Source organism: Haliotis cracherodii, unplaced genomic scaffold (assembly GCF_022045235.1).
Source record: "Haliotis cracherodii isolate W230 unplaced genomic scaffold, xgHalCrac1.p SCAF_41, whole genome shotgun sequence".
Taxonomy (NCBI): domain Eukaryota; kingdom Metazoa; phylum Mollusca; class Gastropoda; order Lepetellida; family Haliotidae; genus Haliotis; species Haliotis cracherodii.
Window position 1 is genome coordinate 634,893 of NW_027266299.1, and position 13,915 is coordinate 648,807.

The 13,915-nt window shown below is 40.4% G+C and overlaps 1 protein-coding gene across 3 annotated transcripts; it reads left to right on the plus strand.

Moving 5' to 3' along the window:
• Positions 1-586: 586 nt before the first annotated feature.
• Positions 587-9,417, plus strand: LOC139441586 (uncharacterized). 3 transcript variants are annotated; one of them, XM_071222398.1, is made up of 5 exons: positions 604-746; positions 1,654-1,751; positions 2,139-2,270; positions 4,446-4,533; positions 6,270-9,417. In XM_071222398.1, exons 3-5 carry the CDS (start codon positions 2,186-2,188, stop codon positions 6,457-6,459), a joined length of 363 nt encoding a protein of 120 aa, XP_071078499.1. In that variant the 5' UTR covers positions 604-746; positions 1,654-1,751; positions 2,139-2,185; the 3' UTR covers positions 6,460-9,417. The 3 variants fall into 3 exon arrangements, with proteins under 3 accessions (XP_071078501.1, XP_071078499.1, XP_071078500.1); XM_071222400.1 differs by lacking the exon at positions 1,654-1,751 and having other exon boundaries at positions 587-636; XM_071222399.1 differs by lacking the exon at positions 1,654-1,751.
• Positions 9,418-13,915: the final 4,498 nt, after the last annotated feature.

The window sequence follows — 13,915 nt, forward strand, 5'->3', positions numbered from 1 at the left end:
CTCTTCTTCTTTTTTTGAAAACCCCATTTTTTGCTTATCCTCTAGCCAAAAAAGATGCCTTGTTATTCTTTGTCCCTCCAGCTCTTCAAAAGCTGATGGGAATGAATTCGAGATATTTAAGTTATGGTCCTTTCCTCGAACTCAGACTCTCTAAAACAGTATCAAATATATTTCTCAAATTATTGGCCTGACTTCCTAAATTGTTTGTTGTTCACACGGAGAGGTGAGGTGAGGTGAGGTGAATTTTGCAGCGTACCCTCAAACTCTAAACACAGCTCTTATACATCCCTGCCATAAGACAAAATATCTGTAACACTGTACAGAATATATATAGCGATCGGCAAAGTACGTTCAACCATCGGTACATTACATGTCAAGAAAAGAAAAGAAAAAATCCAAATGAGGATTTGAACTTCACTTTCCGTGTTTTTCACGCGGTTACCAGTTGGTTCAAGATTCGACAGGAAATTAGAGTAACCTCCCTTCGAGACAGCTCCTCCCAGCGCGTGTCGTCTTTGTTATCCTCCCGATATCATAGTATAAATGATTTCCGCGAACGGGCTATTGCTGTGAGGAGCGTGGTAGTATTTTTATGAGCAGAAAAATCCGACAGACAACATTGTGTTGATATCGCTGGTGAGACGTTGTTTATGAGATATATGGTTTTCTTTTGGAATAATATCGAACGATTCATCCGTTGGAGTGAAAGACTGAAAGTAGAGAAAATGCACAGGAACTCGTTATTGGTAATTAAATAGAGAATTTCACCCGAGTGTATTTTGATATTAAATATATCAACGCAAGTTCACCGCAAGTTCATAAAATTGGAATAACTCCCAGGCTTGCCGAGGAGTTTTTCAACTTTTATCAACGTGTGTTGAATTTTTTTTATATCAATTCAAGGTAAAGATTCTATTTATCATCCAACATCATTCTTCCAACCTTTTCAGTTTGTAGATAGTACTATAATAAGCAGTGTCTTTAGTGTAAAAAGTACCGCTAACAGCTTCAGTAGCAGAGCCATTAGTGATGTCATTTGATTGTGACGTCATGGTAAGCATTGACGTCACCATGGTCTGCAAATCATTGTGATGCAATTTCATTGCAGAGATATATGTAATGTAGATATTGTATGATCTTACCCAAGCGATATCTCCTGTGGGAGCCAATTTTGGATGATAAATATAAATATATACCACCTATATCTAAGTAAAGAAAATGCACAGGAACTTGTTATTGGTCAGTAAATAAATAGAGAATCTCTCCCGAGTGTCTTTTGATACTAAATATATCAACACGAGTTGATAAAACCAAAAGTTGAAAAACACTGAGGCTTGCCGAAGGGTTTTTCCACTTTTATCAACTAGTTTTAATATATTTGATATCAATAGACATGAGATTTTATTTATCATCCAACATCATTCTTCCAACTTTTTCAGTGTATAGACAGTAATAATCAGTGTAAAAAGTACTGCTAACAGCTTCAGTAGCAGTGACGTCATTTGATTGTGACATCGGCTTTATCCGACACTAATGATGGGAACCAATTAAATCAGTGGTATTTAATCCGACAGTGTCGTAAGACTCTGACACACCTAATTTGCAATGATTTACCAAAATCTCTCATTAATCAGTCTAGTTTTTCCGAGACAGTTAACAGCATACTCGGTGGTCATCTGCCCGCGAGTACACAGCCCAGTGTTTTGATGCGAGACGAATCGGCTAGTGGCTGCAGAGATAAACTTACTTGGGTAATATATGAATACATATCTGCTGGCGATTAGGTGCCTCACTCTGGCAGTGTGGGTTCGAATCCCGGACAGGACTCAACCCAAAATGTCCAAATTCCACAATATTCTTGAGTATTGGGTACTTTTGTTGATAGTTGCTTGAGACTTGAGGCCAAATATTGGCCCCTGACCAGATCTTAATACATCTCTGGACCATGTATGAAAATGGTTTTGTTTTGTTTTGGGGAACATTGTCAAATGATTTTATGATAACAAATGTGGTGAAAATGGAAGTAGATAGAGACTGAAGAATAAAGTACTAAAAAGCTCTCAGATTCCAAGATCTGGAATTGTGTTACTTTAATTCATGCTTGTCTTTCACCTTTCACCTTCATTTCAACTTCTCAGACCTGCTGTGTGTGATGGAATCTCCCTGTCCTTGACCATTGCCAGTGATGGAGAAGGCAATAGCATCAACGGCTGTGGCAGCAGGGGCAGCAGCGCCGGCGGCAGTACAGAAGAAGTGTGACCCAGTCAATGGTATGGGTCACAGCATGTAGCAGAATGCTGGGGGTTGATAAGACATTTGTCTTCATGCACAATTTGAGACAAACATGTTGATGCAGTAATTATTTGTGTTAAATATTTGTTAGAGCCCCAGTTCTAGTTACTATGTTGAATTAAGTATTCTGATGCATTTACAATGTTCAAAGTTTAGCTTGAAAGTCAAAGGGTCATGTGGAATGTTTGAGATTGAGGGAGTCCCTGAATTCAACTACTGTAGGAGGAAACCCAGGAACTCCTTTAGTTACGAACACTACATTTTACATGTTTTGATTATTTAGGTCTCTGAACAAAGGCATGTAATCAGCCTCAGGCTATATTAGCTCTTTGGTTGGTTTGTTGGTTTGTAGTTTAACAGCGCACTCAGCAATATTCCAGCTATATGACGGCGGTCTGTAAATAATTGAGTCTGGACCAGACAATCAAGTGACTGATATCATGAGCATCGATCCACGCAATTGGGATCGATGACCTGCATCAACCAAGTCAGTGAGCGTGACCACCCGATCCCGTTAGTCGCATTTACGACAAGCATAGTCGCCTTTTACGGCAAGCATGGGTTGCCGAAGACCTGTTCTATCCCGGAATCTTCACGGGTCTATTAGCTCTTTGAATTATGTTGGTCAAAAATATACACTCACATTGGAATGCGATTTGGATGTCAAAATGTGCTTCTTTCATTTGTCGATACATATAGCGATGCCTGAGTCATGATAAATGGAGTCATGATGTATCGCAAATACTCAGTTTGCTTCATTTGTCATCAAATTGTCCCATGTGACTGGCTGACAAGAGGCTGAGGCTCAACTAGTGCCAGCATGTGACAGGGAAGATTTTGTGTTGTGCCCTGATCGCATTTACTGTTGCTCATGCAGTCGACCTATGTTTTGCCAATACATGAGACCCGTGAAGATACCGGGGTAGAATAGGTCTTCAGCAAACCCATGCTTGCCGTAAAAGGTGACTATGCTTGTTGTAAAATGCGACTAACGGGATCAGGTGGTCAGGCTCGCTGACTTTGTTGATGCATGTCATCGATCCCAATTGCGCGGATCGATGCTCATGATATAAATCACTGGATTGTCTGGTCCAGACTCGATTATTTACAGACCGCAGTCATATAGCTGGAATATTGCTGAGTGCGGCGTTAAACAACAAACCAAACCAAACCAAATCCAATACATGATTATTCCTCCACAAAATCCCCCAATGTCATCCTGTGGGAATTTTTGGTTAGATTTACAATTGGAAACTATGTTTGTTGTAAGGGATGACTTCATGGATTTGTAGACTCAGTTACTTTGTTCCTTGTGTTTCCTTGTACCGTAATTGAATGGTCATTACTCATTATATCAACCACTGGTTTTTGACTCTATTACTCACAGGCTGCCGTCATACAACAGGATTATTGTATATCTGTGGCATTTTGCAACAAACAGTCAAATATTTCCAGTGTGACATTGTCTTAATACTGTTGCTGGAATATAGCTTACAACTTGGGCATCGACAGCAAATGTCTAGGAATGCTTCCCACTTCATTATTGTTGTTGGGGGTACGTGTGGCCCAGTCGTCTAAGGCACCGCTATTAGCTGTCCAGAATTGCGTCCCTTGGGCACGCCAGAAACCTATGATTGTGGGTTCGAATCCCCGTTCGCCCCGATTATGTTTCGAGGTTTGTCAGGACCATACCCGTGCTCGTGGGTTTCACCGAAGTGGTAAACGTCTGTTACCTGCATCACTTCGGGCTTTCCTCCCACATTAAGCTGACAAGCCGCGATATAACTGGAATACTGTTAAAAGTGGCGTTAAAACCAACTCACTCACTCACTCACTATTATTGTTGTTCTTTATCATCTAATCCCTTGAACTGATCCTTTGATTTGTGATTTGTCAGGCTAATTTTATGGTGATCCCAAATAACCATTGTAGTCATTTTGATATTTTAAATGGAATTATAAAGTTTAAGTTTTTCAACGTTCATACTGGGACCTTACCATGGTCATACTCGGAACTTACCATAGTCTTACTGGGACCATGGTAAGGGAATAGATATTGACATTATGAAACCTTTTCACTGGCACCATGTTGCTATACGACCTTGACCCCAGGTATGACCTTGAACCATACTTCACCTTGTGCCCATGTTACAGTGCAGGTCAAGGAGGATGGCTGCTGTAAGCTGTACTACAAGGTGAAAGGTCTGCAAAGTGCATCATGGGACATCGTGGAGAGAGAAGGGTATGCGTAATATTACTTTCGCAGATCTAATCATCCTTACTTCAGGAATGTATTTTTAGCCGACCTTAACAAGTGGTTTATAATCTGCTGGAACTATTCCAGACCTGCTCTGCGGCCGATATTTGACCCCAATTGTGAAATGAATGCCCGAGACATTTTATTTCTGTTATTCTAGTTAAAACTGAAGTTGTGGGTATGCGATTTGTATTTCACTGATTCCAGGACCAATACATAGCCAGGCGCTGTAATGACCAAGTTAAATATGATTGTATTGAATGTGTTTTTGATTATCTCTGAATTTAGGAACTTCAACCTGAAAAAAAATTCCAGTTTTGAAAAATATGTCCCAGTGTTCCTGCTAGTGGCGCTTTGTTTGGAATTCTAAATAAAATCAAAGCACTTAGATCTGAGCTTGAGACAATATGTGAAGCCCAATTCTGGTGTCCCCCACCGTGATATTGCTGGAATATTGCTAAAAGCGGCGTAAAACCATACTCATTCACTAGAATCATGATACTCTAAATCTGTAAAGTTTTGAGAGCAGGAAAGCACTGTGAAAGGTGCGAGTGCCACACACTTGCAGTAGTTTCATGACGCAGTTATTTTTGCAGACAAACAAAACAGATGTTGTCTAACCAGCTAGTACATGATTATACAAATTGTATTCCTAAGCCAGGAGTGTTTTTTGATCCACCTGTTTTAATTTACAGAGCTCCAGATAAGCTTTTGGTGTTGTGGGTATTTTACCCATGCATTTTAAAATCATTGGGTATCAGTAATTCTATCTGGGTATTCAAATTTCTGTTACCCACTATTTTTTACACATGTGGGTATTTAAGTTAAATATTAAAAAAACACTGTTCATCTAGTCCCCGTAAACTGGTGTCGTGTGGGTTCGAGAGCTTTACAGGACCCGAAAATACCACGATACTTCCACAAGAAAGTGTGATGGCAAATGATCATGATGTAACTGTCATCGTGGAGTTTGGCAAGGTTGACGGAATGCCCGTTTATAACTTCAAAATAGGTTGCTGATTAGCTAGTCGAATACACAAGCTTACTTCACAATATTTTGATGATACGCACAAGTTTTATTTTTGTAGCGTATCTGTAATGTTCGTTGCATAATTGATACGCTTGGATTTTATTTTACTGCCTATTTCTGCATTTCTGATGCGTATTTTACGCAGATACGCAGCTTATCTGGAGCTCTGATTTCTATGATCATCTGTTCTGAGTTTCTTGCTGATAACTCCTGACTTTGATGTGGCCACCTCCGTGGTAGAGAGTCAACCTGGAGATAGGAAGGTCCGGTGGTTGATCCACATCTGCATCATACCAAAAGACGTGTTGTGAGATGGTACTTGTTGTTACCCTGCCTGGCTCTCGGCATTAAGGGGCTGGTATCTCAGTGGGCTAGCACTACAAAAGCAGCATTAGTCTGGACTAGTACAAGCAGCCACACACTCACACATGCATGCACATCCATCTATGTGCAATAATCTTGGACGCAACGTTTGACCCCATTTCACCTCAACTGATAAATAGGTCAAATGTAGCTTTGATATTTGGTCATCGTAACAGGATATAGCAAAACTTTCCAGACAAAGTTAAGGCTTTTGTTCATGGCACAAAACTTTGCACATTGACAAATCAGTTATCCCTCCAAGCGTGTAGATGATTCTCCAATCATTTGCTAACACTTTGTGAGAACTGGACATCTTTTATTGTTTCAGAAATTTCTATGCAGTGTTCGAAACGACGGTGAGTGGCCAGGGCTACTACCACGAGTCCCTGGCAATACCACCAGACATCAGGTCAAGAATAGATGTCGAGACCAAGGGGCCCAAGAAAGACTTCTACAAGGTGAAGATCACTAAAACAGGCAGTTTTAAAATAGCCAGTTACTTCTCAACCAAAATGTGACACAAGTACAGAATGGAGCAGCGTTTTATCAGGATTGTTTGGAAATCTGCTTTCATGTTATAAAACTGTATAAAGTCTGTGATGCGGGGGCATGGATGGCCCAGTCGTGGAAGGCGCAGCGATTCGCTGTGCAGAGTTGCGTCCCTTGGGCACGCCAGAAGCCTATGATTGTGGGTTCCAATCTCGGTTTCGCCCCGATTATGTTTCTAGGTTTGTCAGCACCATACCCGTGCTCCTGGGTTTCATCGAAGTGGTAAACGTCTGTGACCTGCATCACTTCGGGCTTTCCTCCCACATTAAGCTGACATGCCATGATGTAACTGGAATAATGTTAAAAGCGGCGTTAATCACAGCTCACTTACTCACTCTAACATCACAAACCTTTCCTGGTAATCGAATGTCCCAGAAGTGACTTGGAGTTGTCTCCCTTTAATCAAAACAGCTGTTTCCCGGCTGTCTGATGTACAATGATGTAACTGGAATACTGTTAAAAGCAGCGTTAAACCCAGCTCACTCACTCACTCACTCTTTATTATGAGGAACACAACGTTTCGGGGTATATGCTTTCTCCTTCATCAGGAGAATGGATGCTAGGATGCATGGAGCATTTATATGTACTTTTAAAAAACAACAAAAGTAATATGATAAAAAAGGTGGAAACATTAACAAGTGAATCCAATAGTTACTTAGTGCTGATTGGAGAAACTGTATTGTCAGCATGGTCAATGGTGCTGTTTTAGAATGGCAGTTGTTAGAAGAATTTGTGAAGGTGTACCTGTAATTGTTTTGTGATTTTTTAGGTTTTCTCAATTGCTTGGTTTTAAGATTTTTCTTTTCAAAAAGCTGGTGAATGTTAGTGATGGGGATAGATCTGAAAAATATGTTTGAAATCATGTTTTTTAATTGTGATCTTATAACAATAATTAATTGCTGATGAACTAAAGTGAAATTGACAAACTGTCAACAAGGAAATAGATACTGTTCAAACTAATTTGACTGATCAAATTTTGGTCAGTGTGATAAAGCCTCTAGTCTGTGAGATAAAAATGACATGCTCCCAAATTTATAATTTTGTTCCTAATGGTGTAATCAAGATTTTGATTTATAAGTGAGTGATTTTGGTTTAGTGCTGCTTTGAACAGTATTCCAGTCATGTGTAGCACAACATGTCAGCTTGATGTGGGAGGAAAGCCCGAAGTAATTGAGATTGACGAAACCCTTTCTCCACTTTACCAGGATAAGGCCTTATGTTTTTATTTGATTGGTTTATGGATCCCTGACCTAAAAAGGGGGCACGGGTGGCCCAGTTGTCTAAGGCGCTGCGATTCGCTGTGCAGAGTTGCGTCTCTTGGGCATGCCAGAAACCTATGATTGTGGGTTTGAATCCCGGTTCGCCCCGATTATGTTTCTAGGTTTGTCAGCACCATCACCGAAGTGGTAAACCTCTGAGACCTGCATCACTTCGGGCTTTCCTCCCACATTAAGCTGACACGCCGTGATATAACTGGAATACTGTTAAAAGTGGCGTTAAACCCAAATCACTCACTCACTCACCTGACCTAAAAAATTATAATATTCAGAAAAAGGTAGAATCAGAATGAAAACAGGTTTTTTTATACCGCTGACAGTAAAGATACTTTTGACGAAACAAATAATCTGAGGGTTTTACACATCGTTATAACAAGACAGATTTTAGACATATAATATTTTTAATGACCCAAACCAGACCATGATGTTTTTTGTGAACACCTACTGATCCAAAGCAAACTTTGACCTGATTTAAAAAATCATGTAAATGCATTATATTTTCTGTATATTTTTACCTACCGATAAAATGTTTCACATTCAAATGCAGTAAACCTAAAGGGAGGTGGGGTAGCGGTCAAACCGATGACCCAGGTTTCTGTTCCCCACATGGGTACAATGTGCTCAGCCATTTTCTGATGTCGCTATGGCGTAGATCAATACTCACTCACTCACTCACTCACTCACTTACTCACTCACTCACTCACTCACTCACTCACCCAACCACCCATCCACCCACTCACTCACTCACTCACTCACTCACTCACTCACTCACTCACTCACTCACTCACTCACTCACTCACTCGCTCACTCGCTCACTGTAAACCTGAAACAAATGTCTGGCCTTATGATAATGATGCTGTCCATGAACATGATGAAGGCTCACTTGTTTGTTTTTTCCTCTTGTGTTCATCCTGTGTACCTGTGAGGCTGTATATTTGTCACATACATATAATACACCTTTTTCATAAATATATATTTCTCAGTGTGCACCTTCAAGCCCCAGAAACCTATTTTTACTGTGTGGCTCTGATTTGGCCCTTGCTATTGGCACTCCAGCACCCAGGAACATTGGGTTAGTGAGTATGGTTTTTTGCCGCTTTTAGCAATATCACAGCAATATCACAGTGGGGGACATCAGAAATGTACCCATGTAGGGGGTCGAACTCAGGTCCTCAGCTTGATGAGTGAATGCTTTAACCACCACACTACCCCACCGCCCCGCAAGGAACTTTGAAGCCTGGATATACGTTTGGTCATCAGTTAATGATGAAAATGCCTTATGAAGTCTTTGGTTATATATGCAATACAGGAAATATGTTTTTATATATTTGAAGTGATATTTCCTTCAACTGCTAGTCTGTCAATATACATCTTTCTGACATGTTTTTTATTTTAATTGTTATTGTTTTCATTGCATTTATGTGTTGAGATCTCTTTTACTGAGAGGGGGCACAGGTGGCCCAGTCGCCTTAGGTGCCGCGATTCACTGTGCAGAGTTGCGTCAACTTGGACACACCAGAAACTTAATATATCCGGGGGCACAGTTGGCCCAGTCGTCAAAGGCGCCACAATTCGCTCTGCAGAGTTGCGTCCCTCGGGCATGTCAACAACCTATGGTCATGGGTTCGAATTATGGCGTGGATCGATGCTCACGATGCAGACTCGATTATTTACAGACCGCTGTCATATAGCTGGAATATTGCTGAGTGCGGCGTTAAACAACAAACCAACCAACTCATTTCACACAAATATGCAGCTTTTCTGGAGCTCTGGCGACAATTATACTGCATAGCGGCCATATTGTATTCACATCTGATGGAGGAATTTAGTGTATAGAGACACATAAAATAGTGATGATGATACTGTGCTGTGGTCAGTTTCTATAATGCTTTGGTCATATATTATGTTGGAATACCTTCTGTATTTTTCTGTTAGCCTGTATTGGCTTTATAGTCTGTCGATGCTTTCTGTGTCCAAGATGATTTTTGTTGTCAGTAGCAGCAAATTTGTCATCAGGGATGGAAATTAGCGCTGGTTAGACCAGTTTTGCCAGGTTAAAGGTAACAGGAAGGAGATTTTACAACATTTTAGAGGTATTGCTCCATGTCATCGCTATTCAGGTTAGTAGACGTTCTTGGTTAGATTCCATTCCTGCTGATCAGCTTATCAGAGTTTTAATGAAATAGTCTCACTGTGGTGACGATGTCTCCCTTGTATGGACAAGGTCTGATGTGACTTACACGAATACAGCCATTTCACAAACTCCTAACTCAAAGGATGGTTTTCTTAAGATTTTTGTTAGAGACAGCGTTTTTTGGTCACAGCTTTAAAACAAGCAATTTTATTCTGTGAAAGGAGTAGTGGTTTAATTCAAAAAGAATTCTCACCACACAACATCCAGCAGATCCAGCCAATAATGTATTTATTACAGAGTTTCTTTTTAAAAAATCATCAACCCAACTCACTATTTGGTGCTTCTATTTGTATACATTTGAAAAGAATTCAACAATGTTGTGCTGTAGGTTGAACAGTGAATGGTACAGTATTGTACAATATCTTTGTTTGTTTGTTGTTTAACGCCGCACTCAGAAATATTTCAGCTATTTGATGGCGGTTTGTAAATAATCAAGTCTGGACGAGACAATCCAGTGATTGATATCATGGGCATCGATCTATGCAATTGGGATACGTTGACATGCATCAATGAAGTCGGCAACCCTGACCACCCGATAGGCTGTTCACAAGCATAGTCACCTGTTACGACAAGCATGTGTTGCTGAAGACCAATTCTACCCCGGATCTTCACGGGTCTGTACAATATCTAGTCAGTTATGTAACTTTCTACTTTATTATTATAAAATATTTGTTTGACCATGTTGACTGAGATGTCGCCAGTGCAATAGCAGCTCAAAAACTTATCATGGGAGGTAGAGATGAATTATGGCATTTGTGCATCTGCCTACAGATTACTAGCATTAAATGCCAATTTAATGAACCGAGCCAAAAGTGTTCACAGGAATTCTACGTAACTCGGGTAATTTCCACCTTTTCCCTCATAACATGTCATATATAAATCTGAGGTGAAAACAATTAGAATAAACTTTTATAATAATTCATTAACCAGCTAATTGATCACCTGTAGCTCATATACATGTACGTTAGTAGATGACCTGTACGCCATCAACTGATCAACGCTACCAGACTCTATGACAAGAGGGAATTTGAATAGTCAACTTTCTCTACATGATAAGAAATATTCCAGCAGCTCCAGCCATTTGTGTCACTACATTTGAGGTACAATCAACAATGCTCTTTCTAACATGATTTCAAAAAGGTTTTTAACTCTCAAATGGTTTTGTTTATAGAGGGATACAGTATTAATGGGGGGCAGTCGGGTAGCCTAGTCATTAAAGCGTTCGCTCGTCATGCGGAAGATCCGGGTTCGATTCCCGACATGGGTACAATGTGTGAAGCCCATTTCTGGTGTCCCCCGCCGTGATATTGCTGGTATATTGCTAAAAGCGGCGTTAAACCATACTCACTCACTCACTCAGTATTAATGGCCTTAATAAAGCTTTGAAAAGGTGTTATGGTAGACGTGTGGAGGACATTTCCGAATGCAGTTACCTGTTTGGACTTGCACATATTCCTCTGTTCCTTCAGGTGAATACTTGACTTGCCTTTGCATGTGTTTGTGACAGGTTCTACTGGTGGGGCAAGATAAGCTACATTTCAGCTGACTGTTTCATTGTGATTCATAAACAAATGCTATTGATATAGTTAGAATCATACAATGGACTCATTTTGTAAGGTGTCCTTTAATTTTACATTACATTGTTATCTGAAATTTTCACTTAGATATGAAAGCTTTGTTTGATACAATTTTGATCTTTCCACAAAATGACTTGTTCATTGTGACTGTCATTAGTGGCAAAGTTACGGTATGCATCTCGCTGTGCACATTTACATCCCTTATTGGTGCCAGGATCTGCTGGTATTTTTCTTCATATGTCTTCATTTGTTCATCATTTTGTATGTTTTGTGCTGTTTATCTATGTGGAAATACATTTATCACTGGCATCATATAATCAACATCATCACAAGACACTGTGTTGACCCTTCAGGAACAGGACCTTATTTTAACCATGCCAGTGGCAGTTAAGAACAGGGAATTTCAAAGGTTCCCTCACCAGTTATCATTATCCCTCTTTGGTGTATCTGCACCACACCCATGTTCATGGGTTTCAGCAAAGTGCTGAACCTCTACAACATACACGTTTCAGTGGCTTTCCTCATGCATTTACCTGAGCAGGGTCAATCTCATTAAAATCAGATCTTAGTTCTTGCTACCGCTAAACAAAGATCTGAGGACATCCCATTACGGGTCACGTCAGACCGACTTTGCGCGAACTTTGACCGACCAATGGAATGACCAATCAGCCTTGTCATGCTTTACGGCACTAATTTCAAATTGGCGACTACGCTTCGAAACATATTTTGACAAATTCTCAATTACAAATTTGAAACCTGAACAAAAGAACATTCTGGAATGGCTAATAGATGGGCTAGATTGTATGGATTCAGTCGTTAAACCCGTAACTATTGTTTGGAATGAAGTTTTCAAGGTTGCACGATTAGAAATCACATTCCGACTGTCACTTTCATAATCTGGTAAGCGACGCTGTAATTGGTCAGATGAAAGGTCGTTCTGACGTGACCCCTAATGGGATGTCTTCAGATCTTTGTTTAGCGGTAGCGAGAACTAAGGTCTGATTTTACTGAGATTGGAGCAGGGTATACTCCACGATCACACTGAAGTACCTTGCATGTTTTGTATTCTTGTCAAATATCAACTGCGTCACATATCTGATCTGATTGTACATGTGTTATCTGGACCGGACTTTAGTGTATATTGTAATGTCCTATCTTTTATCTTTCTCATGGACATTGACATTTTTTGTTTGTTTGAACTGATCTGGGGTGAACTTTTACAAGGAGAAATATGTTTCGAAATATATTGATTACCTTTTCTTTTTTTATATTATGATGTAATGGAGCCTTAATGCATTTCAGGACCATTAACTTGACTTGATATTCATGCCAATAAATGTTCATTTTTGTTAAATTCTGTATTCCTTATGGTATTATTGTTTGTTTAATGCCACACTCATCCAATAATCTATATACCGCCTCCGTGGTCGAGAGACCCGTGAAGATCCGGGGTAGAATTGATCTCCAGCAACCCATGCTTGCCGTAAAAGGTGACTATGCTTGTCGTAAAAGTCGACTAACAGGATCGGGTGGTCAGGCTCGCTGACTTGGTTGATGCATGTCATCGATCCCAATTGCGTTGATCCATGCTCATGATATTAATCACTGGATTGTCTGGTCCAGACTCGATTATTTACAGACCGCCGTCATATAGCTGGAATATTGCTGAGTGCCGCGTTAAACAACAAACCAACCAACCAACCATGGTCGAGATCGGAGAGCCCGGAGAGCGGAAGGTCCGGGGTTTGCATCATACCAAAAGACGTTAAAAGTTGGTACTTTTTGTTACCCTGTCTGGCGCTCGGCATTAAGGGGCTAAAACAAGGACTGGTCGGCTTGGAGTCAGTATACTGTGTCTGAGTGGGGTATTCATGTTAAACTGCAGCATGGTATCTCAGTGAGCTAGCACTATGAATCGGCATCAGTCCGGAATAGTACAAGCAGCCACACAAACACACACATGTACATGCACGTCGCTATATAAGTGCAATAATCTTGGACGCGACGTTAAACCCCATTTCACCTAACCTCACCAATAATCTATACGCACATCACCTTTGGTTTCCCACCAAAATTAAGCTAAAAGCAATAATATAACTGCAGCAGCCATGCCTTATTGTGTAGCAAACAATTCCCAAACATATTCTGGTACAGACAAACCATTGTTGATAGTGTAACATTTCACCTGTATATTACAGACAAATCATTGATCAGTGCCAATTCACTTATAGATGTTCCAGACATGCCTCAGTGTGTAACAATTCACTCCTTCTTATTGTGTAACAGTTCACAGACCCGTTGTGGTACCATTTCTGATTGAGGGTCGGTGGGGTAGCCTAGTGGTTAAAGCGTTCGCTCGTCACGCCGAAGACCCGGG